Below are 27,957 nucleotides of genomic sequence, written 5' to 3' on the forward strand. Positions count from 1 at the left end.
ACCATCGGAAGTGTGCTTCAATTATGTGGCTTTGGGTATATCGTTTACGATCATCGCAATTACGGTTATAAGCTGTCATACAGCTGGAAAGCGAAAGAAAACCATCTGTTCGAAAAAAGACTTCAGAAAATCCGCTCCGAATGGCACAAACCGATCAGAAGAAAGCAGTATAAATTTTTAAGATTGTCAAAAGGAAATTGATGCGAAGTGGCAGTAATAAGAGAAGTTTTAAGATTACATACAAAATAAATCAGGCTTTCATAAATCCCAGCTGTGCCTCTTGGTTGTCTGACTTCTATCCGTACCTGAATAGACAATCCTATCGCCCCAAAGTCCTCCTAGTACCATTATAAATTCTTCACTTGCGCATATAACACTCACGAAAAACTTGATTGTTACAATATCAATGACAACCGCGCGTAACCAATAGGAAACAAACAAACGGCAAGCCTCCTTCCTTCCGAAACAATTTCCTTTTACGGTTGGTAACCAAACATCCATGACGAATGACCTAATTTATTCGTTTTTAGTATGCATGTGCACCTATCCTGTTCGAATGATAATGGCTTTAGGGGGTTCTATTCTTCGGAATTCGGAATCCATCACCATTAATAGGATGTAACGAATTGTCTAATAAGTTAAAGAATTTCCCATGGCTAAAATCATGACGGAGAGACTATTTTCACAGTGAAAAACACATGCCTAACGATGAGTTGTAATTGGGAAAGGGCGTTGCCGTTTATGCAATTTGTTCTGCTCAATCGAACGATGAGGAATTTAAAGAAAGCACACTTCACTTACCTTGTTTAAAAATGAATTAATCCAATTTACGAACGTTTTCTTCTGTACACGTTCTTGCTCATCTATAAGGGAGAGAGACAAAAAAAAAAGAAATTAATATACGTATTAGAAATTATGAAAAGTACAATACCAAAACTATTCCTAACATTTGTATCCGATCTTCACTTACATCTTCTAAAGTGACTTTACGCTGAATATATTTCACTTATTCTAAGCCCAATATTTTATGAATAAACTTTCATAATAATACCACAAACTACACATACACACACTGCACACTAAAACCTAAACCCACCAGCTCAAAGGATCACCTCAAACTGGCCACCTCCTTCGCCGAACGTACTGAGCAACCTGAACAAAAACCCATATCGGTGTTGCATGTTCCTCGCTCGTGGGTGAAACTTTTCGTAAAAATCCGTTACCATGGCATGAAAAGTAAATAAATTCCTTCACCATTATCATCATCATTTTAGCAAAAAGTACCGGGGCACCGAGTGTATTCCGATTCCGATAGTTGGCCCCGACTACGCTGCCGGTAGCCTAGCGCTCATTGTGCCTTAGAAACGCAAACCGACGTTCGCTTGACGGAATGTTGTTTGTTTCTGAATTATTTCACTCAACAACCCGGCATACCTTGTGCTTCTATCTCTCATGGGAGCCACTGTTTCCCATAGAACCATGGTTTACAACACAGTTTTTTTTTATAATACCATCCACCAAATCCGGATAATATATGCGGAAGAGAAGGTTTTTTCCTTCTTCGGAGTAGCGGATTGATGGCGCCGCGTTTTCGTTTCGATTAAATGGTTTGCATGTTGGAGAAAAGTTTTGTCCGCCCATTATGCACTAATTGTTGGGAATTAGTTTTATTGTTTGCTCTTGCATTTAAAAGGAAAAATGGTTGTACTGTTTTTTTTTATAAAACAGCAAGTTCGAGAACGAGAATTGACCGGTAGAAATATTCTCAATCACACAACAAGATGTGCGGCCGTTAATCATTTCGCAAACACCGGTGCATATCGTAAAACGATAAATCTGCCAACCCCATCTGGCGCCCTGTCGGTAGAAAAAGCAGTGTAACGTTTCCTTCACATGTGTTACTATTGAACTGACGCCATATATACACCCCACCCCCTCGATCGATTAGCATTAAACTGATGAAACACGTGACTACGTAGCGACGGGTAACGACGATGGATATTATAAAAGTAAAGTACAGACGCTATTACTGCTTCTACTACTACTACTGCTAACCCCAATACGTCATTTGCCGTGCGGGATGGAGCGATCACCGTGCGGGCTACCGTGTGACATCACCACGTGGTTAATCAATGCAAAGTGATCGTTTGCGCTCGCCGCCTCATGTTGTCATGTGAGTGGCATTCGAACATGGGAGCTTGTATGGCTTTAAGATAGCATTACAGGCATCTTAAAATCATTTTCATGTCACCGGGTGAATGCATGTGCAATAAGGGCAATAACAATGTAGGGATTTTTTTTTTGCATTGAACGCAATTGGAACGAAGCAACAAAAAATGTTAATTTTATTGCATGCCGTTAAAGCATTTTTGTGTTTGATAACTATAAATCATAACAACTGAAACAAAGAATATTTTATAGAAAATTAAATTTAAAAGCAATAATCTATTGCTAAAAACTAACGTTTCAATATGTTTGCACTTTGCGATTTTACAATAGCTGTTACTTTAAATATGTCATTAATTCGTAATAGAGTCGAAGGTTGTCTGTCGTGTGGCTGGTACGTTGCAACCAGCATAAAATCATAAGCATGACGCATGTTATGGGAAGTGTCTGTAAGGAATAGGTTATGAATAAAATGACAATTTATTTTTGCAAGCACCAAAGGACACATCAAGGATTATTGTTAACATTCACAGTATAATATTGGTGGCTGTTGGTTAGGCAATGCAGGCAATGATAAATTTTAAATTAGTAATTACAGTATTTCGAACCATATAATGAATCTTTTTGAACACTCAGGGTTTTTTCAAATGTCTTACTCATCGCCCTGTGTCATCACCCGTCAAATTGACGAGTGGATTGTTTTTTTTTTTAAATTTATTTATTTTAAATATGACGGCTTGCGCCGTATTAGCAAATGTAAAAAAATATGTCTTTTTTTAATATTATTTATTCCCATGCACTAGACTTCACAAAACATGCTAGATGCATAAGCAATAATTTTCCTGCCACACAATGCTATTTGTATGGCTATTCGAGATTATATTGATTAAAGGCGTCTGTCTTGGAGACTTTCTTTTACTGTTACAGGGTTTCGATCCATGTAGTAGGACTATTGAACCACTCACTGGATTTTTTGAAATGGAGTAAGTAATATTGCTGGAACCTTGCATTCAATACAGCACTTTCCAAGGTGCTGTAGAACTTATATCGAACATTTGGAGCTTTTCTGTTAAACAAGTAAAATAGTAAATGTCGTCCAATTATTTGTTTACATCAGGAGGCCATTTAAACAAGTTTTGTTGCAAATATTAGTAGCAAAGATTATCTGATTACTGCTTCTTTACATAAGTGCTGCTGGCAAAACTTCATAACGGCGATGCCAATTTCCAGTTGGTGAATTCAAAATTCCATTCCCTGCAAAAGCTCCACAACGAGCTTGCAATAACAAACTATCTATTTGAAATGTTCCCCCCCAAAGAGATTTTACGATTCTTTTATAAATATCGATACCCTGTATGTTGGGATGAGTTCGATGATTTCCACTGAACTACTAATGAAAATTAATTAAAAATAATGCAACCACAAAATAGAAGCTAATTGAGTCCTGACAAAAGAATTTCAATGCATAGAAATTACTTGACATAGACTTGTCCAAACCAAGTCTATCAGGAATTATAATAATATAGGAAGGGTTCGATGGCGAAGTATAGTGGCGACATTTGAGCCAATCCTCGACTGAACCCGGGTTCAAATCCCATCCGATGGGGGAACGGTCTCCCATAATGAGATAGTCAATCCAACTAGGTGCTATCAATGAGTCTAGTAAGCCATTCGATGGCCAGTATGACCTAGCAGATCGTTAAACCAAGAAGATAACTATTATAATTTATTTTTATTGCACAGCGTTTTGTTTCCTTGTTAGACCTTTGAATGAATTTTCTTCATTATGTTAGAATATAACAATTCATGATAAAAATTGTAAAATCTCAGATTTACATGACTTCTCGGTTATGCAATGCGTAAATTGTTAAATAAATAATTAAATCGGGACTATCGAAAGTTAAACTGCAAACTAAAAAATATTGAAACCATAAAATAAACGAGGTTTCTTACTTATTATCCTCAAAAACTACACATCTATTTCAAAATTACTGAAGATAAGCGTAATAATTTATTCTAAATGCTTTTGAAGTCCATCGTTGACTCGATGATCTGATAGATTTAAAACCAATCAATGTGCAAAACACTTCACATTAGTGCCTTGATTCTTGATAGACTTGATCCATTTCCAGAATTAGAATCCCAATTTTTGCGACTGTTTTCTCGCCCACCAAACGAAACGTGTTATCGCAGCTCGCCTTTGGTCGACATTTTTACGAGCATAAGTCGTGTTTTTGGCTGCAGTTCAAGCAAACCGGTTTCTGAGCTTGCTAAAGTTTGTACGATGCTTTGCTTATCTGCTTCGCCAACCAACGCGCACTGCAACTGAATGATACGAGACAGAAGAAAAAAAAATATCAAAAAGCTTAATCTACAAACATTCCAGGCACACCCACAAAATCGAGCCCGCTTGCCGTGCGCTGTTCCTGGCCGGGCTGCTCTAATAATGCTCTAAGCATGATTCCTATTCGCCACGTATCCCCTATGATGGTGGGGTGCTCGTGAAGTACCACACCTACACGCGCCTGCACTTCTAAAATAAACTCCATCGATACGTGCAGACCCGTGGCGCGATAAACATACAGGATGAATTTGGCGGAATGATTGGAGCAAGTAGTCGTCGTCGTGCTTGTCGATCGATAAAAACGCGAACGTCGGCTGCTTCGTCTTGCTCCAGCTTAACCGCACACAGATACTTTCCCCCAAAAAAAAAGTCGCTAAAAACGGGAGAAGTGCCTGCTGGCGAATTGAATAAACAGGCCCAACAAAGAAGTGAAACTTGCGCTGCATTGGGAAAAGCGTCGCTACACGCCGCTGTTTGTTACGATCGACAAGATGTATGCGGCGAAGAGCTGCCTTGCGTAGGGTTTTTCGTTTCCATCCCAGACAAGGGCATACAGCCACAAAACCACAAAAATCAGATATACAGAAGTATGTTTGCTTGGTTACAGCGCTGTAACTGCAAAGACCGGCTTTTTTGTGGAGTACCACCACTCGACGGGAGTGTTGCTGTCCCGGTACCGATACCGGTTCCCGAGACCAGACTAGACTGTAAGCACGTCCCAGCAGGACGGTGACGGTTTGTGGGCAAATCGTTGCTAAATAAAGAGGGCAAAGTGGGCACCAAGGGCTCGTTCGGTGTTAAAGCTCAAGTAATCGGCTGAAAAGCGTCTTATTGGATTAATGCAAACCGTTTTTCAAGGTGCGCTACACGTCTTCGCGTTGTGGCAGTATTGATTTTTTAATACATCTCATGTCTTACGTATTAACCTTAGGGAAACTTTTAAGTTCCGAGGGACCGAACAAAGCACAGATCTTACCTTTCTTTTCAAGAATATGTATATCGTACTCGTTTAAACTGCTATTAAACTGTCGCTTTACATCGATCATACGATGAACCATTTGGCTCCGGTAGGCACTGTACCAGGCGGGACTGTTGGACCGGGCTTCGGCAACTGCGCTTTGCTCCCCCGCAAACCTATCCGGTGTTGAACTAACCGAAGGGCCCGGTTTTGGTCGTCGAGCCGGTGAAATCGGTATACCGGCGTGGGCCGTAACGGAGAGAATTTTTTCCTCGTGGTAATGATGCAGACTGAGTGCCGCATTGCTGTCCTCATCGTCTTCGGACGAGGAACCAGACCCGGGAAGACCACCCTTCCCAGGTGATAGTTTACGTCGCTTGGCATCACTTTCCTGCTCCGGTTTACCACTGGAAGGAACATTAGTAGACCGCTGTCGATCCATTTTCCATTGCGTGTTATTCGGGTTTAGTAGTGTGGTGTTAGAAGCGCACTTTTGTGATTTATATTATTATACTTTTAAAGCTTTCAGCTTTTTTTGCCTTTTTCACTTTTAATGGAACAAACTGTAACACACGACACAACACAAAACAATCGCTGAAGCCACACTCGGGAGGGTTTTATTTAACATCTACACAGCACACAGTAACATGCATACACGGGAAGGCCTGTTAGATAATCGAATTTATGTTAATTGTTTTCATGCAAATTAAAGACAGCAGCACACAAAGACCATACTGTCTGTAGCCACTTGTTGGATGCACTGTCGGTTGACGACGTAGAATCGTAGTGCTCACGTACAACCCTTGAATGGATATAACTGCAGAGAGACACACCGCTGCAGTTACGCACACTTCACGCAATGAACAATGAGTTCCCAGCCTGGGTCAAACATTTCCTAAAACTACACAACAAGCTTCACTTTATTCGGAAAAAAAATCAATATCCAGACCAGACATTCAGGTCCAACATTCAGACGCCTGCCCAGTTCTGCTAGACTTCTGGGACGTTACCGGAAACGACCTAAAGAACAGGGACAGCACGTGAGAACCACCGCAAAGCACCGTCCACTTTGTGTTATGGCACACACGCGGGGAGCATTAAGTTTGCCCTCCTCCAAATTCGAAACGAATGACCAAACAGTGAAACGCACCGACGATGCAGACGACGCGATCCGTCTTCGATGGCGGTTGAGCGAAACCTAACCACACGGAGAGCCGTTCCGGCGGTTGGCTCTCGATGGTGGTGCTTTAACGAACCTCCCCTTCCCCGAAACTGACCACCCAACTCTCCTCCACTTAAACCTCCGAAGGCCATGGCACACTGGATAAGCGCGTTTGTGTGAGATAACTTTGTATGTGTGTGTGTGTTTGTGCATGCTGCATGGTGTGTCGCATAGTTTTGGTTTTCTTTTCGATAGCTTTGGTTTATTTAGCAATACGGCCTGGCCGTCCCTTATGAATAAAAAAAAAAAAAAAGCTTTGGTTTATTTGCTATGTTGAGTGCCTCCCCCCCCCCCCCCCCCCCACTATTTCGGAACCTACAATATGCACGCAAAAAGGGTTGTGTACCGGGGTACCTTTACTCGTCAGTATGTTGATCACGCAACATCTTCAAATAACGAACCTGTGATGTGAGCTCACATCTTGCCATCTTTTCTATACTCGCTACTTCTTAAAGTGGGAATTCCACATGGTACTTTAATATCTACAGACATTGGAACTAAAGCATGTCGTTCGAAGGGGTATGACATCATCAGCTGAGTCTCTTAATTTATTCCAGCTGATATGCGTTATTCCTCTAACCTCGTTTAGAGTGCTTTATAGCAGAGCCTGCAGGTTTTTATAGGCTTTAAGACGACAGTTCCTGAGCTGTCCTTGAAATCTCAACGACAACATCAAAATCTTCTCTCTTGTGCTGTGTTCATGTCGACAGACAAGCTCCAAAACACCACCCCTACTCTAAGCCCACACATCTCACAAGGTCACATAAACCCTACAACAGTCAATGGAGAATTTCAACAACAATTGTTTGTGAGTTGAGCCTATTACCCATGCTTCTCTTCTGTGGAGAGCCGACTCGACGGGGAGGCAGCCTCATGCCCTCTTTACTATTCTATCAAAAAAAGACGTTCGTTTCATTAGCACAACGATGTTGATGCAATTCAGATTGATAAAACTACACGCTTAGGTTTCTTCTTTGGAGTCCCTCACTTTACACATCCGTCCGGTAGGCAGCGAAGCGTTCATTCAGAAGGCTATTTGTACACTCCATTAGAAGCTATATAACGAACCAAACCGCAAAGCATTTCGCAGTTGGTTCCACCCGGATCTAGCCTTCTTCCAAATCAGACAGAAAAACCGGCCCCAGAAGATGGCACGATAAACGTCTCACATTTAATACAGGCGATATGATCCGTTGAAACTGACGTAATCGATCCACACGGCCTGTCCACAGCTATTTCTTTCCCCAAACCCAACAAACTATCAATTTCCATCACAATTCGTCCGATCGGCGACATTTCGCACACTTGTTCACCTTACAACGCGGCCTTGTTTGAACACGGGACAGCACTATCTACTACAAAAGCACTTCACTGCTGATTCAATTAATCTGGCAGGGTATTGATTTTTCTCGTATTCCACAACCTTTAACGCCAGATAATCGAAAGTGTTTCGTCGTTTTGTTTGCTAGTCTCGGACACCTGTGCAAGACAACACTAGCGATACTGCCTTTTAGAATAAGTTTTCACTTGACAGCTTCTATACGCCAGACCGAGCAGAAGAGTGTGCTGCCTATTACGCATGACGCGCCATCAAAGAGCAAGCGGTCGATGTGAAGCAACGCGAATAGAGAAGAGAACTGAACAATGAAACAGACAGCAACAACGAAATACAAAAAAAAATGCGCATCAGATGATGGAACGAAGGGGATGATCACAACAAAAAGACAAAAAACAGGGTGCGCTGTTGTTGTACTATGAGTTTGTTTTGCTACATCAAATTTGCCCTATTATTATGTTTGCATATCCTTTTTATATCTTTTGTTTGTTGTTTTTACTTCCGCTTTGTTTGCGTCTCGTTGTATAATTTTTTGTGTCCGACTACTTTTACTCTATTTTATACTTATTACTTTGTTTTAATTCTTTTGTTTTTTAGGGGTTTTAATTATTTTAAGTTCTCATTTTGCTGTTGAACTAAACAGATTTTAAACTTGTTTTGTCCTTTTTATTTTTAGTTATTTATTTATTTTTTCTATGACGGCTCTACGCCATATTGTCAACATTGTTTTGTCTTTTGATGTAAAATATATTTTATATGATTTCGACGAAAAACAGTAATAAAAATATTTACCTTTAAATCCTATAATGTTTAAATAACATTTGAAACATCACAAAGAAAAGATAGCAAGGCAGTCAAAAAACGATGAAAAATTAAAAACAATACGCCATCAACAACAATCAACCACCCCTGCAACAACATACGCAAAAACAGAGGGCTGAGAGGGCAGTTTTCAATTCTCACGCACTCACAACGCTCTCACACCGATTTCTTCTCCGTGCGCAGTTTTCGCTCTTCATCCCTCTTGTTTTGGATCCTTCTCTCCCTCTCTCTCTTGCTTCGATGCCGGCATTCAAACTTCGTTTTAAAAACAAAAAAAAAAACCGAATGCCGAGCGTACGCGTGTTTTCTGTTTACTTTCGCTTTCATTCACAAACACATTGAAAAAAGCGCCACCGCCATGGCGACGCAACACCCTTTGTCATTTACCCCTAAAACTGGCCGCCATGCCTGCAGTGTCGTCATCAATGACTTTTTTTTTTGTTCTGTTGTGATGTTGTATTTTGGTAGTACAAACGTTTTTTCGCTTTTTTTCATGCTGTGACCTACTTTTGCCAAACGACCGTTGCCATCTCTTTCGCTCAAACATCACATTAGAGGACGACGCGTAGCTAAACAAATGCTTATGGGGGTTTGGTGTTGGGATTTTAAGCTGCTATTAAATTATTACCTCACCACCAGAGAAGCATGTGGATTAAGCGATTATTAGTGTATGTGTGGCAAATGTATAAAAAACATTACAGAATTAATAATGAAAATTGTCGCTAAATTAAGACGCATCTTGGCATTCGTGCTTATCAAAAAGCATGAGATCATTTTAAGAGCAGAATTTGCTACTTCCGTTTTGATTGGGAAAAACTCGGCAAAAGACGATCGCAAAAAAATCCAAACTATGAATTTAAATAACTACGCTACGTCCGATTATAAATCATTCGATTCTGTTCTGCTACTTCGAGCCATGTGGCTTGATGATGTCATGAAAACACCACAAAAGGGTCATCGAAAGGCCATTGTACAAAGCAAAACAAACATGTTCCAGCAGTAAAGATTACGCGGCCCATACCGAATCGCAATGGGAAGCTGCACATACGAGAGCTGCACGTAGTTGTGTTTGCTTGATGGCAATGAACAAACGATCGGCAAAAAAAAAGAACCCTAACCCCATCTGAGATCACCATTCGAGAAAAAGGCTGCTGTTTGTGCTGCCAACGAAGGTGTTAGAATGTCCGCACTGCAAATGCAGTTTTCTGTATTCTGTGTACAAAAGTCAATTACCAAACCAATTGGATGTTTGACCGTCTGTGAGACAGTGTCATACAGTTCGGTCGCACTCACCACGAAAGGCACGTTTTTATCATTATTTCTGTACAATCGGCAGCAGTTACTAACGTTGCGTAACGCGGATGAACATTTTTCTACCGTTTTAGAACGCTTTTACTGTCGTAGAAAAACAGTAACTTTTCTCTTATTTCGCAGCAGCAGCAGTGGTAAAATGGTTTGTGACATTGAAATTTCATCGCAAGATCGGCACTGATCGTGCCGAAGGGAGGGTAGTGGTTGTTGATGAAAACTTCGTTTAAACCGTCACAGTAAAGAAATGTAACAACATTGAACAGGCAGAGAGTACCACCATCGCTTGTCACAGTCCTTGACCGGTCCGGCGTATCGGTTCGGTGTGGCGCAACAGGCAAAACGTTAAGCACAGCAGCCGATGACAGCTGGTGACTCGTTGATGGACAGCAGACTCGAAATTTCTAACCTTAATTTCTCCACACTACCATAACCTACACAAAAAACGATCGTTCACCAATGACGTCAAAGCTTGGGTATGAAAGAACCACAGAAAAGTGGTTCAGAATATTGCAATATTTTTTTAACGAAAGACGTTTTAGTGGTTTTGTACAACGTGCACGGAGAAAAAGATCGCAACGCTGGAAAAATTGCTGACAGATTCTATATTTAGAAATTAACTGCTTTAGAAGAAGTATTTTGCGCCTGGAGTTCTGCAAAAGACTACTAAACTGGATAAAAAACAGAGAACAAAGTTTCAAAGACCCTATATATGTTGTGTAAAATTATTTCCCAAATTTAATAACGCAAAGTTTCTGGAGTTCAGAGTTCAATATGCGAAAAACTTTGCAAAATCAAGCCCAGCCCAGTAACTGTTTGAAGCTGGGCAGTATGTGTATCTGCTTTGTCAGAAGACATACAAGCCTGCCCGTCCAAGAGACCTCGTCTAAGGATTCTTGTTCAAAGAAATTGTCCTGCCAAATAGGCCAACTCTTTCAGACATTTTCATTGGGGGGCCATTCCGATAAGCCTCACGGTCTAAGCACTTTATTTTCACAAGGGCTTGGCAATCCAGGATGAAAGATGGATCCAGAGATGAAAGGATACCCTGCTGCCTTGGTCATACAATGTTGCAGTTTTACTCCCGACTGTTTCGCAACTACTGACGTAACACTTTTCTATTACCACCGAGGGACTATTAAGACTAGTCCTAATAATATATAATAAGTTATAAGTTAAAAGAAATCATCTTCCAAAACCTACCTTGCAGAAGCATGATGGTAGCTTGATATTCGGCCAGCTTCTCGTCGACATAATCCTGCGATTGTGCCGCAATAATTTCCGCCGTCGAAGGTCCCATTTCGCCCCCATAATCATAGATCACGTACTGGGACTGTGCCTGGGGATGGTGACCTGGTCCAGCAGCTGCCGCCGGACCATAGTGATACGTCACACCCCCATACACCGAACTCTGAGTAGATCCCGGACGCATCTGCTGCTGCTGATGATGATACTCCACCGGACCGTAGCTGCTGGTAACGCTGTGCGGTGTCATTGATCGATGAAGGGACGAAACTGGGGACATGGTCGCACTGAACTGTGGGTACGGTTGCGGTGCGACGGCAGCAGGTGAAACTGGCCGATAGTGAGTCGACGTCGATCCCACAAAGTGTGTCGGTGTCATCGCCGACGGGATCGGACGTTGGAACTGGAACTCCTGGGCCGAAGTTGCAGTCGCAGTCGTTGCTGTCATCGTCGTTGCACGGATGGCGGATGTTGATGGCATTGGTCGTTCACCGGCGTACTGTTGTGCGGGGTAGGACGAACCTCCAAACGCACCGGTGCTTGGATGTTGATAGACAAACTCGCTCGGACCACGGCCAGTAACACCGGAAGCGTCAGCTGGACGTGGTGCTGTTGTTATTGGCGAGCTTTGCCGAGCTGGTGGTGCCGACCCGGGTGGTACCCAGGGTGAGGGTGAACGGAAGTACGATGGTGGTGGGGTCCGTAACCACCCTCTACCACTACCCGATCCACCGACTCCACCGCCACCACCACCACCACTGGATGGTGGTAGCTGGTTGTTATTAATATTCGGTGGACCGGACATTATTGCACCGGATGTTTGGGGGTTTTTCGGGAGATTTTCTTAGCTCCTTCGTTTGCTTTTTCGTGCTCACTTTCTCTCACTTAACTCTTACTCTCGCACACAAAAACACACACACACACGGTTAAGAGGAGGAAAGAACACTGATAAAGACGAGGATCGTCACGATCGTCACGGCACAGTGTTTCACTGTCTGCACTTATTTGTTGCAGGCACGTACGGAACTAATCTTTTCTATCGATCGTCATGGGCGGTTGGAAAAAATATGTGCAAGGAAATTAATGAACAGAAAAGCTTAAAACACATAGAGACTCGCACGAGACGATTCGCATAAGTGAGTATATTAATAACTGCGGCAAGAGACAACCAGATGGGATTCATTTTCAAGCGGTTGCGGTGCTGATGCTATTCTGTGCGACACATCGGGAACGGAAACGGTGATCGATGGACATGGCCGAAGATTCATGCACACCAGTATACCAGCGACTGACAGGTGGCCACTGATGGTCCATATGTGCTCATGACAAGAAAACCATGACCAGCAACATATTAATTCAACCGAAGCTGACGCCTCGGTGAGGGTAGACTGATGCTGTACGAGATTTATTTTATTTTCGTTGACGTTTGGTAGGCAACAAGAGAGATTATGTTTAAGGGCAAACAGGACGCAGGTTCACCATTGACTAAGATATATGTCGTGTGAAACATAAAGCAAAAACATGTCCTCAAAACAAGCCGACATTTGTTTTAAGAATAAATCGCACAAAATGGAATCCAAACTTTAGATTCTACTCTTTTCTTCTTTCTCTTCAATTTCTGCTTCAATTGTGCTGTCATAAGGTTGATTTTTCTGTGCTAATTACGTGACTCAACAAAGATTAAACACTTGACTTTCAAACACACAACCCAGAACGATCGTCTTGTACTTGATAAATAAAATTACAAAAACGTGCCAACCGGCTTTAACGCGAGCAAAGATAAGCGATTTAACTGCCATACACGAACGACTCAATCCATCCATGGTAATTATTATCACTTACTTTTTTTTCTTCTCTCTCTCTCTCGCTCTCTATTACGTTCTTTACTTTGCAAAAGCAATAACATAAGGATTATCCCTCGTGCGAGGCGAAAGCTGCCGGCTCGCGTCGGGGTTGAGTTGTTTTGTCAAGCTGACTATTAAACTGGCACCGAAGGAATGGTCATCTCGGTACTCATTCTATCAAATTAATGAGAACGTTTTTCGAGGCGCAATGATGTCGGAGATTTTTTTTTTTCAAGCAACGTCTCGTTGCATTACGGTTGGTTACCCTCCCATGGTTTGAACGGGTTTTCGTCCGTCAAAATTTAAAGCTTCATTTAACTGCACACGGGAGTCTTGTTGTCCGACAGATAAGGGCTGCAAATGTGTAAAAACAAAACAGCAGTGTGTGGTTAAAAATTGACTCTTAGTTTATAAATTCCCTGTCACCGCGTCTGGGCGCCGTAAATGTAAATACGAATTCACACACGAAATAAATATTTTACCCCCAATATTTTTTTTCTTTTCAAGACCCATTCATCATTGTCATTCGTTTCAAATTTAATTATAAATATGTGGTTTCTTTTTTTCTCGAGGACGGCAATTTCATAACAACGATGAAGTCATCGATCATGTGTATTTTATTTTCCACAAACTGCATTTCGGTGCTCATTAAAAGAAGACCGAAAACAGCATACGATGATAAATTTATAGCACACCACCAGGCGCCTCCATTGCAGATTTACTTCAAAAATATCCCAGATCGTGTAGGACAAAAAAAGCAAATTGCTTCTTTTTTGGCACGACTTTATTCACTGTTCAGCACGACATCCGCTGAACATCGTCGATCTTTTTTTTTTTTTTTCATTCTAGCATAACCCACGCAAACAGCCTAACAAGTGTTGCTGTGGGGCACGATCACGAACGGAAATCGAATGTTCGGAAAATTGTTTACGCGTTACCATTTTGTTTTACGACACACTGTACGGAATCGCAATTTGCAGAAACAATCTGGCCTTTACCACCTTGTGGAGTATGAAAAGTGAAATCGCAACAGATCCCGCAGCCGTTCCGAATGTACCGTACCGAACCGTTTGCTCCCAGAGTAATTTGCTCTAAAATTATGGCATGCATGTCGGCACGGATTTGTACAGCAATTAAAACTGTTTTCATATCTAGCGTGGGGTGAGATTTTTGATTTTCATTAAATGGGATTGTGGATTAAACACGAGGACGACAGCTGCTCGTAGCATGATCATAAATTTGGTGTTCTTAAAATATTAAGCGTGAAGGGAAAAAATGGAACACGAATGAAGCACACACTCTGCATGCATTCGTGGGTAAATGTTACCAAACTTCTATTCCCAGTTCTGACACAATTGCACAATTTGCAACAAAATAAAATCACACCACCATCAATTCGATACAAAACCGATCACGTCACGCACGCAGCCTCTATTTCCGTGAGGCGTCTTCTATCTTTATCGCGGGTTGTGTTTATTTATTGACCGATCGGTAATCGTGGCGAACCCATTCATCTTGGCAATGAACGATTAATCAGCTCGGTCTGGGTGCGATGGGAAAAGGTCGAAATGAAAAAAAAAAAATCCCAAACCAAACCGATCGTCGATCGTGTCCCATTTAAATATAGACCACCATCGTCGTCGCACCCAACGGCCGTACGGCTCTGGTTTATTTTTGGCGTGGGCAAAGAAAAGAAAGCATTTGATAAGTCAAAAAGCACCGAAGAAAGCCAACATGAACCAACGAAGCACAGAACACATCTGGTCTATTGAAGGTCTACACGGTGTCTGTTAAGGGAAACAAAAAGAAGGAAAGATTTGTTTAACCTCCGCAGACGGCGTCTGCTTTCCTATAAGGGCCTCTTGAGTGATACATTTCATGCATTCCGAGCAACAAGAATTCGGGTCTCTGCCAAATCAACCTGACCAGATGCAGCTGTTCGGAAGGAATCATCGTGATGTCTGCGTCGAGACAGAATAAGTAGAGTGTGTGTGGAATGAATGTTTCTACCAATCTCTCCTTCAAAGAGAGCAACATTTTGACCTTCATTTGTCACTTTGAATGTATATGAAATTTGCTATAAAATGCTAGTATCTTCCATTATTACCATACAAAAAGAAGAGAATTTTTTGCAACAAAAACAATATTATATTGTCACCATCTCAGTACTCTCAGAACATCAAGATTACCTCCTACCAAACCCTTCTTCAAGCAGCAAAATGTTGACCTTCATCTGCCTCTTATTGAAGTCATATGAACTTTGCTATAAAATGACAGTATCTTCAAGTTATTGCCATTTGTCAACAAAAATTAAGCTAATTTCACTACAAAAAGAAGACAGCTTTCCTTAGCAAACCCATACTACATATCTCACCATCTCATTACCCTCAAAACATCAAGATTATTAATGAATTTACACCTCGTTGGGTATGGAACCCTACAACAGCCCTACTTCAGCTGCTTTTCATCACTTCAAAGACTTCGGGTCCTCTCGCCTAACGTCGCCCACCACACCGCCCTTCAGCAGGTCGTAAATATTCGCTACTTTGAAGCGTTGGGGAGAGTGCAACGACGATCAGAAGGTTTAACACCGTTTGGATGCTGTCGTTTTGGTGTAGCTATTTTGAAGCATTTGAAAAACTGCATACAGAGCAGCTGAATGATGACCTCAATGTTTGTTCGTTTTGACTTGCTATGCTTTGATTTACAAAAGAGAAAAAAACGCAGAACGCTCCATCTGTTCCAGCTTTTTTTCCGTGTCTCTTTTTTTGACAGATGAGCGATGATGCAAGCTGACATCATATTTTTAAAACCGAACACATGTGTCCACCCTGCTTCTCCTGCTTTTCCCTTTGTCCCTCTCTTTCTCCATCAATAGATAATAAAATACCACACAATCATCTAGACCAGGGCATGTTTGGCTATTCGCATGTACGCCATCACAAAACCACCCTCCCGATACTGAGTTTCCGATTTCCGAAACCGCAACAATGATTCGAATTAGGTTCCATGAGCAACGATCAAATGTCACTGCTGGTGCAAGTGCGCGATCCGACACCCGACTATGAATAGCATTTCGCCCTAGATCATCGTTCCAGAGGCACATACACATTGTAGAGCAGCACACCAGCCTTAGCGAGCAAACTCATGTAGTACACATTTAACACACAGCCGGACAAGGCGTACGGAATGGGCAATAATAAATTTCTTACGGCCACACGGTCTCGAACGGGTTGTGTCGGTTTGTTGGTCCGCGAATGCATCGCGCTTGCCGCCGGTGTTAATTTTAAAACGGCTCGTCTTGGAAGCATCACTTCACACGAGAGTTACATCACATTAGCGGTACGGCCTGGTTCACTAACGTTTTGCTAACGATTTCCATGTGAAAATGAGACCAAAATAATTGACCAGTTGGTGTTGTAGTGCGGCCACTGGGAGAAAATGGGTTTTACGAGCTTACTTGAGGTTGAAAACTGATTTAGGGGAACGTTAAGAATGGTAGAAATGTTAACAAATGACGATACTGATTGAGAGTTTACTGGGGAGGAAAGTTAGAAAAACGAACTGACTTTGGTTAGTAGTTTAAATTTATATCCTTTGAGGTAAAGCTGATGACTAAGTTAATTGAAAATGGTTTTAAACGAATTAAACTGTCTTTTTAAGTACACTTTGGCAAATTTATCATCGGGAACCGTTCCCCCGCGGTGAGGACCGAATATTCAACTACGTGAAGATCGTTAAGCCAAGAAGAAGATGGCATATTTATGGTATAATTATAGCCTAAACTAAGAACTACTGTTTTTTAAGTGAAAAAAGACATAATTTCCAATATGATCGACCATAATACATCTTTTAAATATTGTACAAATGACATACATGCAGACAAACCGCGCTAATTCATTCAAGTTACTTCAAAATTGTTATGTTTGTCTAAAACTTATATACTTAGTAGAAGGATTACTTAAAATATCGACATTAATAAAAAAATAGAAAAACGACTCAACTATGAAATAATTATCTCGTCAAAACCATTGTTTTTTGACATTATTTTCTGTTCTACTCTGTGTACTACTAAAATTACTAATTGAAAAAATATAAATTCGTTCATGAGCTCATTTTCCCAACCATTATGAACCTCTAACCTTAAAGAACGTTTGGCACGGATGCTTACACCTTGCTAATGAACACTCTTAAATTAATGCGATCATGTGTATCGGGATGCTTCCTTTTTAAATTGGCCTTACATTATGAGCAGCGTCGCACACTCGAGACTACTTGAATGGCATCCCCGACACCGAAAAGAAAACAAAAAAAACCTCCTTTATAGTGTGGGCGCGATCATGATCGTAAAAGGGCAAGGGTCTGGATTTATTTTTAGGAGGGGAAAACTCTTTGGAAGCTGCACAATTTTGAACAGATGAGTATTATCTTCTACAGTTTTTTTTTTACACGATCCCCACTTGTTTCGGAGTGGAAATAGTTTAGTTATGAGGCATGAGTTAAAGAAGACGATCGTTTCGGGGGAATTAAAAACTACCAATGAATAATTTTATCGTGATGAAGAATTTAGGCTATTTGTGGTTTAAGGTTAGAGTGTGGTTTCCAAGTGATCGCTCTAAAACTATTGCCAGTTTTGAGGAGATTAGCCGTCAATAGAATCAAATTACATTTCAACAGTGGCAAGCATAACGACGAAACGGCGAGCGTAGCAGATGATACTACAATTATAGCACATTTCCACCAACGCAAACAGACTAGTCAAAGCCGGCTCCTGTCTTTACACGGCGCGATCAGAGTTCAAATCTTATCCGGACCATTCCCCGGCAGTGAGGACTGGCTATTCAACATCAAAACAATCAGAGCAAGTCTAGTAAGCCATTAGATGGCCAGAGTGACCTAGAAGAAGGTTAAACCGGAAAGAAGATCTCTTCTGGGTTCGATGGGTCCTTGATAGCAAGCAAGATGATAGATAGCAATAGCAAGTTTATGAATTTAAAACGCAATTTTACCCCAGAAACTCTTGTTTTGCGAGAAATTATGAAGAATTTTAAGCCATAACGTAAATAATTTAAAATCTTGTTGCAAAAGTGCAAATTTGTCTGTCACGTATTTTGCCCTTTAGCGAGAGATTCAATTTCCCCCAAAGCATTATACGTGATGCAGCCATTGGCACATGCTTACAATGTTTCGCCCATGTTGGTCGCATCGTTGCTCGAAACCAACCGAACACAAGTTCGCCGTTAAAAAGAGCAGACAACACGCATCCGTACGCAGCGGAAAATACGGATGAAAGTATTAATATACCGTCTATCATGCAGCTGACGTCTGTGTTTACTCTAAAAATACATTCCCATGCCGTTTATTGTGCTGTGCCAAATCCGTGCTGCAAATCCGACGCATGCTACAGTTACCGTCGGATCCGTTTACCACATCCTTTTTCCGCCAAGAAAAGCAAGATGTAAGCAAATGATTACGTGTTTGGGGCGAAAACATACATGCATTTAGGTAAAACGGATTACATGCGTTCTTAGGCGATGTGCCTTCTTCACCTATGAGAATGCTTCAGTTACACCCAGCTTAACACAGCGTTCTGCAACGATTTAACTGATCGTTCTTCTGTGCGTTTGCTTTTATAAATAAATATCATTATTTTAAACTGTCCACGCCAAAGACGCAACTAGTTCCCATGGCCCATGTTGCCCATTTTCGTTCCAAGCGCCATTTAGTTGTGGCAAAGATCCATCCATCTTTTCACCACGCCATATGGTGCGACGACATTCACGCACATGGCCGAGAAGGAGGCGCATGGTGTTTCACCGAAACGGTGCCGAAACATGACAAGGACAGCAAGGAGAACGCAATATTTTGTGACCACAATGTCACAAATGCTCCTAGCTTCTAGCGCAAAACGTGACGACTTTAGTGACGAACCGCAAATGTAACAAACCAATTGAAGAAAACCCTCTTGCCCCAGATATTGGTTGGTTGGCGAAAGAAAGGGGAAAATATGAAAAAAAAATCCCAATCTTATAAATAATTTTTCCGCAAAATATACAGCAGCACCGCGCCAACCATCTGACGATCGAATAGAGTACACACAGGACATAGCAACCGCCGAGCACCGTCACCGCCTGCTTATCTCTTGCTTTCTCGATGTCGTGCGTGTGTGTGTGTATGTCATGTTGTGATGTGTTTTTCGCGTTTCTTTTTTTTTCGTTCTTTGCGTTCCACGGACGCATCCATTAGTGGGACTTCCAAAAATAGACGATGAACTCGATCCGTGTCGAGCTGGCTGACTGTGGCTGGCCACTTGGACTCGGATGCTATAATAATTTAACACAACCTGAGGAGAAGAAGGATCATTCTCCCCTCTACACCGCTATAAAGAAGCACACACTCGCGGGATCCACTTGAATTACGATGAGGTTGGCTGAATCATGGCTGAACCTTTCGAGTGAACAATTTCTTTTTAATTCGAACTATCTCTTACTAATATCACATGCGGATTGGTTTTAGCATTCTAATTTCACTTTAATTACGCTCACACGCTCGCACACACACACACACACACTTGTTCAAACGCGCTCGATACTAGTACGGGAACGAACATGCAAAAGAACGATTTCGCTCGCTCATGATTCTGCACACTATTACATAACAGGCGCGTACACTAAATTGCCACAAAACACCTCGCCACGGACTACTGCGACCATTTTCTATTCAATTTGTAAACCGCCAATTGCTTGCCAAAATTACGGCCTCTTATATGGTGGCAGAACAATAAAACATAACCTTTGCCATATGCGAAATTTCTAATGGACGTTTTAAAAACTTTAACGATCGATGTATACGCACTTTATATCTGCACATACATGGGGCACATACAGACACAGACGTTTTCGTGCCGAGCGTTCTTTAATTAGCCTTCACTTTCCTTGCAGGAACACACAATCACAGCAGAGTAAACGCACGCACACAGTATACGGGAAGGAAAAACTTTTCCCATCAAACGGTACGCACTTTCTAAGGTTTTGCCATTTTTTTTCCTTTGTAACGCTTCTTTTCCTTCTCCGTTAAGGATGTAATGTTGTGTAAAGGTGAAAATATCAGCATTAGGCACAAAACAACCTTTAGTAGTGGGGCGTGCACTTGCTGGTCTTCATATAAGTAATAAACACACACACACACACCATACACTCGAGGCGGAAAGCATAAAAGAGAACACTACTAAAACCCACATCACACGCGGCTTCTTTAAAGGTTGAAAAACTGTGCCAAATTCCACCCCACCAACCTCCGGCCTTCTGTGTAGACCGTTTTGCTGTACACACAACACGCTTCACGCTGGTTTCACGACTGCTCCCGACGAGATCACGAGTTCGACTGACTGCTGCGTGTGTCCTACTACCGTTTCGAGCGATCGTGCACGCGAAAGCCGGCATCCGAACCATGCGCACTAAGGGCGCGTTTCAAACGTCACGAAGCTTCGCGCAAAAGCCGCGTAAAGATCGCAAGATCGTGCACGTTCGTTCATTATTCGTCGTGCTAATGTACATTCATCTTATTTTTGCGTTCTCAAGCACGCTTATGTTGCTCGCTAAACCACCACATCAAACATAACACACCCGGATATGCAGTCATAAGGGGGCAGTGAGGGGAGCACGTGTGCAGCGGAAGGATTTGTTTACATTTTTGAAAATGTGTTTGTGTATGCCCTCAATTGTTTTGTCTATCATATGTTTTGAAGAAACAAGTCCACCAAAAAGGGAGGAATAAAAGTTTTTGCCATTTAATATGGCTTTTTGCATGTATGCTGTAGGCACTGGGTTTTAACCGTTATCAGTTAAGTTAAGATAGTTAGGGTTGCAGTTAACACCGGCTGAAAAAAAACTAAGATGAACTGGCAAGCCGGTTAACAACTGCAGACCAGGTGGATCGATGAATGAACAAAAGACCTGAAAAACCATCAAAACAACAAACCTTGCTTTCAAGCACACCCAGGATGCGATGTCCTCTCGTAGAACGATACAGACTCTCGCTAAAAACTGGACTTAATACTTGGATGACATAACTTCAAACCAATGTGTTAGTTTTACAGCAGAGCGGCCAGGGCGTCACAAAAATAAACGGGCTAACAAGAACTTGAAACAATTCTTAATCATCTACAAATGTCTCGTTTAGTATAAAACAAACATTAAAACCATGCGTTAGGATAAAATCAAACGAAACTATGAAAATTTAAGTAATACATTTAATTGTTTATTTTAGTTTAAGTATTACGGTACTATGGGGCAGCAGGTATAAGCGACAGCGCCGCCGGTCTTTACATGACAGGAAAATAAAATAAAAATAAAATTAAGTTTTACTCTTCTAGAGCTGATTTAGTACAAATTTCTCAAGCCAAATAAAGCGTTTCAATTAATGTCAGAAAATACCTTATAAGACATGCGTTGAGAATGATACAAAATATGAAAGCGCATTTGAAAGTTATACATTTATTTATGATCTGACATATCTAGCAATCCGCCAATAAGATTATGCTAAAAATGGCTAACTTTTGTATACTTTCAGGCAAATTCTGCTATCTGTCCCCTAAATGTATGCCATTTGCTTAACACAAAATTGCTCTCACTACGATTCTTAACTTGCCACTTGGGACTTCTAAATCCGCTTATCTCGGTTTTGACCTTGCTAGAGAGCATTGTAATAATGATTTTATAATTATTCCTCACATCGAACAGCTTGGTGAAAGTTACTTTGAATCCCACTGTCTCAGTTATCGGTCGATTGCCAGTCGTTTGTCTACAAACATGTTGGTTTCTAGTTACATCGCCTGCCTGCTGCTAGCAGTACTTGGATCCGCGGAACAAGAGGATCTAACCAGCAGCCCTTCGGCGGAACTAACTACAGTGCGGCTGAAGGACATCCAGGAGCAGTTAGTGCAACTAAAATCGAAACTAAACACACTTACCTCTCAGATGGGAACTCTACTCGAACGTGAACAATCCTGTGACTCTCGAACGGTGATAACTGATTGCAGTGACGTTAAGGAGTCCGGTATTTTCCCGCTACGGATCTGTTCCGAACCCACGTACAACGTTTACTGTAACCAATCCTTCGAAGGTACCGGCTGGATGGTGGTCTACTATCGTAACGATGGTCCACGAAATGGCACCTTCAATCAAACGTGGACATCGTACACTCATGGCTTCGGTCAACCGGGTGGGGAACATTTCATCGGACTAGATCGATTACACTCCATCACGTACGGTTCGTCGTATGAAATTGCGTTTATTCTTTCGTCGCCCAATGGTGGGGAAACGGTTGGCATTTACGATCACTTCGAGGTTGATAACGGGAGGGATCACTATCCGATCAGGGTGATCGGTTCTGCGAGAGGAAGTATGCGGCTTTTTACCGACAACAAACAGCAGCTGTACAAATTTCAAACGTACGATCGTAACAATTTACATCCTATTGGGCGCGGTACAATGCTGGAGGAAGAGTGTGCTTTTTGGTTTGTGGATATGCCGCACAATCACGATAGCAGCGGTTTTCAACAATTCTGTGCTAATCTGCGTCGACTCAAAGTTATGATAAGAAAGCGGTCGAGCACGAGTTAAAAATGACAATAAAGATTCATGCAGATTTGTGTCTAACTGTAAATTATGTAAATTTTATAAGAATTTGGTTCAATTTTAGTTCCGAAACAATAAACGATAACTGTCCTACCCCCAGGTAAAACACATTTGACAGCTAGCCCCTTGCATTAATTTGACAGCTCCCGAACCGAGCCGAAGTTTGACAGCTCCTTTGGCTTTTTCGCTAAAATCGAAACAAACCGCGAAGCAAGAAACGCAAGAGCGCGGTTTATAAAGTGATTGCATTATTTTACTACTTTCTACCGTTTTCGAAACATTGAAACTATCGATTGGACGCGTAAAAATAACTACCAAAGTATACAGCAAGCTGACCGTGCGGCCATCGCGTAAAATCTTGTAAAGATAGCTGTGTGTAGCCCGTCGTATCAGCGCAAGTGTTGGTGTGTTGTTGCTACGTTGTTACTTTAGAACCGCGATACACCAAAGGCAAACAACCAGCTCCCATTTAACGTCCTTTCCCTCCGGTTAAACCGCACAGTCATAGTTATCATCCAAAACAGAATAAGGGAGTGCACGACGCGCAACAATGGCAAGCACATCAAGGTTCGTAATGAATAATGTAATAATTGCAACGACCTGCTTCCCTTACACCCCGAGGGAAGTTTCCTTAGGTGGTGGTGCAACAACAGTTCTCGTATGCATAGTGGTATGGTTTGCTATTGCACTACTTTCCACCTTCTATTCGTAGGGACGCCCATCTGAACAAAGTTTGCTGCTATTCGCATCCAGAAGCACCGCTTATAGAGGACTACCGAGCCGGCGATATGATATGTTCCGAGTGTGGGCTGGTGGTGGGCGATCGGGTCATCGATGTGGGGTCAGAATGGCGTACGTTCAGCAACGAAAAAGCCGGCGTTGATCCATCCCGTGTCGGTGGTCCGGAAAATCCGCTGCTCAGTGGAGGCGATCTGTCCACCATGATCGGTCCCGGAACTGGCCCAGCATCGTTTGATGCTTTTGGAAGTATGAGTCTACAAAATGAGACAGAATTGTCCGAATTTTCGCGTAATATTGATTCATTTTCTTTTTTGGTCACCTTCGTCTACTTCAGCTGCCAAGTATCAGAACCGCCGCACCATGAGTAGCTCCGATCGGGCCCTGATTGCTGCCTTCAAAGAGATCAGCACAATGGCGGACCGGATCAATTTGCCGAAAACGATCACCGACCGAGCCAACAATCTGTTCAAGCAGGTGCACGATGGCAAAAATCTGAAGGGCCGATCGAATGATGCCAAAGCGTCCGCCTGTCTGTACATTGCCTGCCGGCAGGAAGGTGTGCCGCGAACGTTCAAAGAGATCTGTGCCGTCAGTAAGATCAGTAAAAAGGAAATTGGACGCTGTTTTAAGCTCACGCTCAAGGCACTCGCTACCTCCGTCGATCTCATCACCACCGCCGATTTTATGTCCCGCTTCTGTGCTAATCTTGGTACGTGTGTGTGAGCACCGGTTATAGTTATGTTTCCTTTTTGTGATGATTGAACAACAAATATTTATGCGCTTTTTCTCTCTCCTTCATATCAGATCTACCCAACGTGGTACAGCGTGCCGCAACACATATAGCACGAAAGGCGGTAGAAATGGACATTGTGCCGGGTCGATCACCGATCTCAGTGGCGGCCGCCGCCATCTATATGGCCTCGCAAGCGTCCGACAACAAGAAAACACACAAAGAAATTGGCGATATTGCCGGTGTCGCTGACGTCACCATTCGCCAATCGTACCGATTAATGTATCCGCACGCGGCTGAACTGTTCCCCGAGGACTTTAACTTCTTCACCCCGATCGATCAGCTGCCGCCAGTGTAAACGGGCACTGCCGACCAAAGCCGGGGAAAAATCTTTTCTCGTTCGGTGTCTTAATGTATAGAACAGAGAGAAGAGAAAAAGAACTATCTCTCCTCCCCGAGCCCGGGTATTATATGGCCCGCGCAACAAGCAAAAGGTCACGCCCAGGAACGTTATGCAAAAATTGCGGTAGAATACTATTGTATTGAATATTTCTTTTTTCTCTTATTTTATATGCTTATTTTACCTCTCCTTTTCCTTCCGTTTCGAGTTGCAACGAAGATATTATCGTATGTTCCTCCTTCTCCCCCTAAGAAAAATAACAAATTCTACCATAAACGGGAGTACAAACTTTTCCACAGAGATGATTGATTTATTTAAATACTGTAAGCGGGACCGGGAATCGCGGATAAAGAAAGGTCACATGAACAGCATAAAATAATGGGGGTCAACGGGACCTTATTCGGGAGGGTTATTGTTGTAGTTTGTTGCTACTTATAATTTACGAACCTTAAGCTATTGCGTTAAAACCGTACTACAATCAATCTTTACTTCTTGTACGGTAGGCATGGATCCTCATCGGATCCGTTTGGAGGCGAGAAGCATGAATCAAACGAAGGCACACTCGATGCAAAACGCGTTTGTCTTGACCAAAACCTGACGAAGAAATGTATTATTTTGCTGTTCGTTTAGTGTTTGTTTTGCTTTTACAGAAAGTAAAACATACCACAGAAACCTTATTTACTTAGAGGGAGAATTATTTTTGATACATTCTCTTCACGTGAGGGGAAAAAATCTTATTCAAACGGGAAATGTGGCAGGATTAATAGCCGAAGGGCACCATTTGCGAAATGAAAACAAACAAAAAAAAGAAATGGTGTATAAAATAGTACATATAATGAACTGATTTATAAGATAAACTAATAAAACAGCAACACAAATACAACAAAGCAACGCATCCGTGTGTGAACTTATCGTACCTGTTGAAAGATTGAAGTTGAAGATTTCCGTACTCATAGTTCACAGTGACATTGCTAAGGATAACCGGCTTTCAGCTGAAGCAAAGCATCTTAGCTGCTAAACTCGTAGCGTATGCAGAAAGAAGGTGGAAGGAAGATGGCGTCAAACTCTTCGTGAGTGCAGTAGAAAATCCGTTTTACCATTACTACCAATCCTTTCATATGTAAGAAAACACTTATTTTACCATCCCATATTTTAGGAGTTCCAGCAATATGAATAAACTGCAGTGCTCGTATCATCCTAAGGCAGATTTAATCGATGACTATCATACCGGAGATATGATTTGTTCTGATTGTGGACTTGTTGTTGGTGACCGGATTATTGATCTGTCGAGCGAATGGCGCACATTTAGCGATGAAAAGAATAGGGAGGACCCATGCCGTGTCGGTAGTACGGATCCGTACTTGGAGGATAATGATTTGTCTACGATTTTGCAAAGCCCAAAAGGCGAACACTTCAACGGTAAATAGAAATTTCACATTTTCAAGGACACCCTTGTACTATACCATCGTGCGAAAACCCAATCTTGCGGCTAGTGTTGGGTAGTGAGCTAAAGAGGTACCGAGTAGCATCACATCTATAAAATGAGGAGTCTAAGCGCGCTTTTATATTTTAAGAGCGCGCCATCTGCGCGCCAGAGGTCTGCGCCATCTTGAAGCTCTTCTCCCTCACGAGGTGGTTCTTCGCAAAATTCAAGCTCTTCTAGCTAGCTTCGAGCTATCGGGAGGTCTCACCTTTCATGGAGTCAAGGAAGAATATATAAGGCAGCTCGATAGTGAGTCCCTTAAATCGGTTTGAAATCTTTATTCCGTAACACGTCTAAGAATATTTCATCATGACTGAAGTTCATGTCTCAGGGACGCATGAGCGTACTAAATAAATTTCTATACATTCTTCATTTGATCATAACTACAGTTGGTGTAAAACGGAAAACTTTCCTCAGAATATAGTTGTTGCGTGTCCAGGATAAAATTCCTAAAAATATTTTAGAACCTACGCCTACCTATGCTTATTTGATCAACATAACGCCAAACGACTCCGGATGGCTCAGGACAGTTTCATACGGAAGCGTGTTTTGATTCATCCAGAATCGGAGCTGGAGTTAGGATGCTCGGAATCGGTTCGGAGCTGTGGGTTCGATTTCGGGGCACTAGTCCATAGGTCAATACAAAGAGCCTTTAGAATTATCCATCTAGTCCTGACGTGTGATACTAGTCAATTGATCATTCTAATTACCCTTCAAGGTCTCGCTGGAATTTCAAAATTAAGCATTACCTTTTACCGTAGCTTTACTGACAATATTTCAAAATGTAGGAATTAATCGAACAAATGGAACAATCCTATACGTAATCCAACAATAAACAAAATAAAACAGAAAATATTTTTGTCTCACCATTTCCTTTAAGACACAAAATGCTACAAAATGCATCCCAACACAAACAAGCTGGTCTTAGGCTTCGCCGAAATATCCACAATGGCCGAACGTATAAATGCACCGAAATCGATCGTAAATCATGCGAAAAACCTTTTCAAGCGTGTGCAGGAAGTCCAGGAGCTGCGCCACCGATCGATGGACGCAAAAGCAACGGCCTGCCTGTACATTGCCTGCCGGCAGGAAGTAGTACCACGAACGTTCAAGGAACTGTGTGCCGTAAGCTCGGTCAGCAAAAAGGAGATCGGCCGTTGCTTTAAGCTGATCGTTAAAACGCTTGCCACCTCGCTCGAGCTCATCACGTCGAATGATTTTATGTCACGTTTCTGCACGAATCTTCGTAGGTTTTGTGTATCGAGTGTTCCTAAAACCAATGAATCATCTGTTTCTGCTGTTTCTGTTGCAGGTCTCCCAATGGTGGTACAACAGTCGGCAACTCATATTGCACAAACTGCCATCAAAATGGATATCGTTTCGGGTCTTTCGCCGATCTCGGTGGCAGCTGCCGCTATCTATATGGCATCGCAAGCATCGGACACGGTGATAAGCAACAGAAATATTGCGCAGATTGCTGGTGTTGCAGAATTGACCATACGGAAGGCTTACAAGCTGATGCTTCCCTACGCTGAGGAGCTATTTCCGAAGAATTTCAATTTTTTCAAACACATCAACTTCTTGCACAAATCTCAACCGAGTTAGACAGAAATGCATTTTAAATTGGGTTCCTTAAAGAATTGGCTTACGCACATGGTATAGTCGTATTAAATAATTTATTTTCATACATTAGTTTCCATTTTGCATACCCTTCTTCTAC

The 27,957-nt window shown here is 42.0% G+C and overlaps 4 protein-coding genes across 4 annotated transcripts in view; 3 read left to right on the forward strand and 1 right to left on the reverse strand.

Annotated features, from left to right (window-relative positions):
• The window catches only part of LOC126565757 (muscle-specific protein 300 kDa-like), an 82,430-nt gene extending 70,224 nt beyond the window's left edge, over positions 1-12,206 (reverse strand). Inside the window, exons 1-2 of the mRNA XM_050222964.1 lie at positions 11,360-12,206; positions 802-863 (exon numbers count right to left, since the gene is read on the reverse strand). Coding sequence (XP_050078921.1) covers positions 802-863; positions 11,360-12,206 — 909 coding nt within the window. The remainder of the gene's footprint in view (positions 1-801; positions 864-11,359) is intronic.
• A 9,849-nt stretch (positions 12,207-22,055) lies between these two features.
• Positions 22,056-22,868, forward strand: LOC126565230 (fibrinogen-like protein 1). Its single transcript, XM_050222386.1, has one exon. It carries the CDS (start codon positions 22,056-22,058, stop codon positions 22,866-22,868), a length of 813 nt encoding a protein of 270 aa, XP_050078343.1.
• Positions 22,869-23,430: 562 nt separating this feature from the next.
• On the forward strand, positions 23,431-24,714 carry LOC126565073 (transcription initiation factor IIB). The gene is made up of 4 exons (XM_050222211.1): positions 23,431-23,450; positions 23,596-23,870; positions 23,959-24,333; positions 24,429-24,714. The coding sequence occupies exons 1-4, from the start codon at positions 23,434-23,436 to the stop codon at positions 24,710-24,712; spliced, it is 951 nt and encodes a 316-aa protein (XP_050078168.1). The 5' UTR covers positions 23,431-23,433; the 3' UTR covers positions 24,713-24,714.
• A 1,093-nt stretch (positions 24,715-25,807) lies between these two features.
• Positions 25,808-27,842, forward strand: LOC126560498 (transcription initiation factor IIB-like). The gene is made up of 4 exons (XM_050216456.1): positions 25,808-25,824; positions 25,911-26,173; positions 27,118-27,483; positions 27,550-27,842. Exons 1-4 carry the CDS (start codon positions 25,808-25,810, stop codon positions 27,840-27,842), a joined length of 939 nt encoding a protein of 312 aa, XP_050072413.1.
• Positions 27,843-27,957: the final 115 nt, after the last annotated feature.

The sequence above is a fragment of the Anopheles maculipalpis genome, chromosome 3RL, assembly GCF_943734695.1.
Source record: "Anopheles maculipalpis chromosome 3RL, idAnoMacuDA_375_x, whole genome shotgun sequence".
NCBI classification, from domain to species: Eukaryota; Metazoa; Arthropoda; class Insecta; order Diptera; family Culicidae; genus Anopheles; species Anopheles maculipalpis.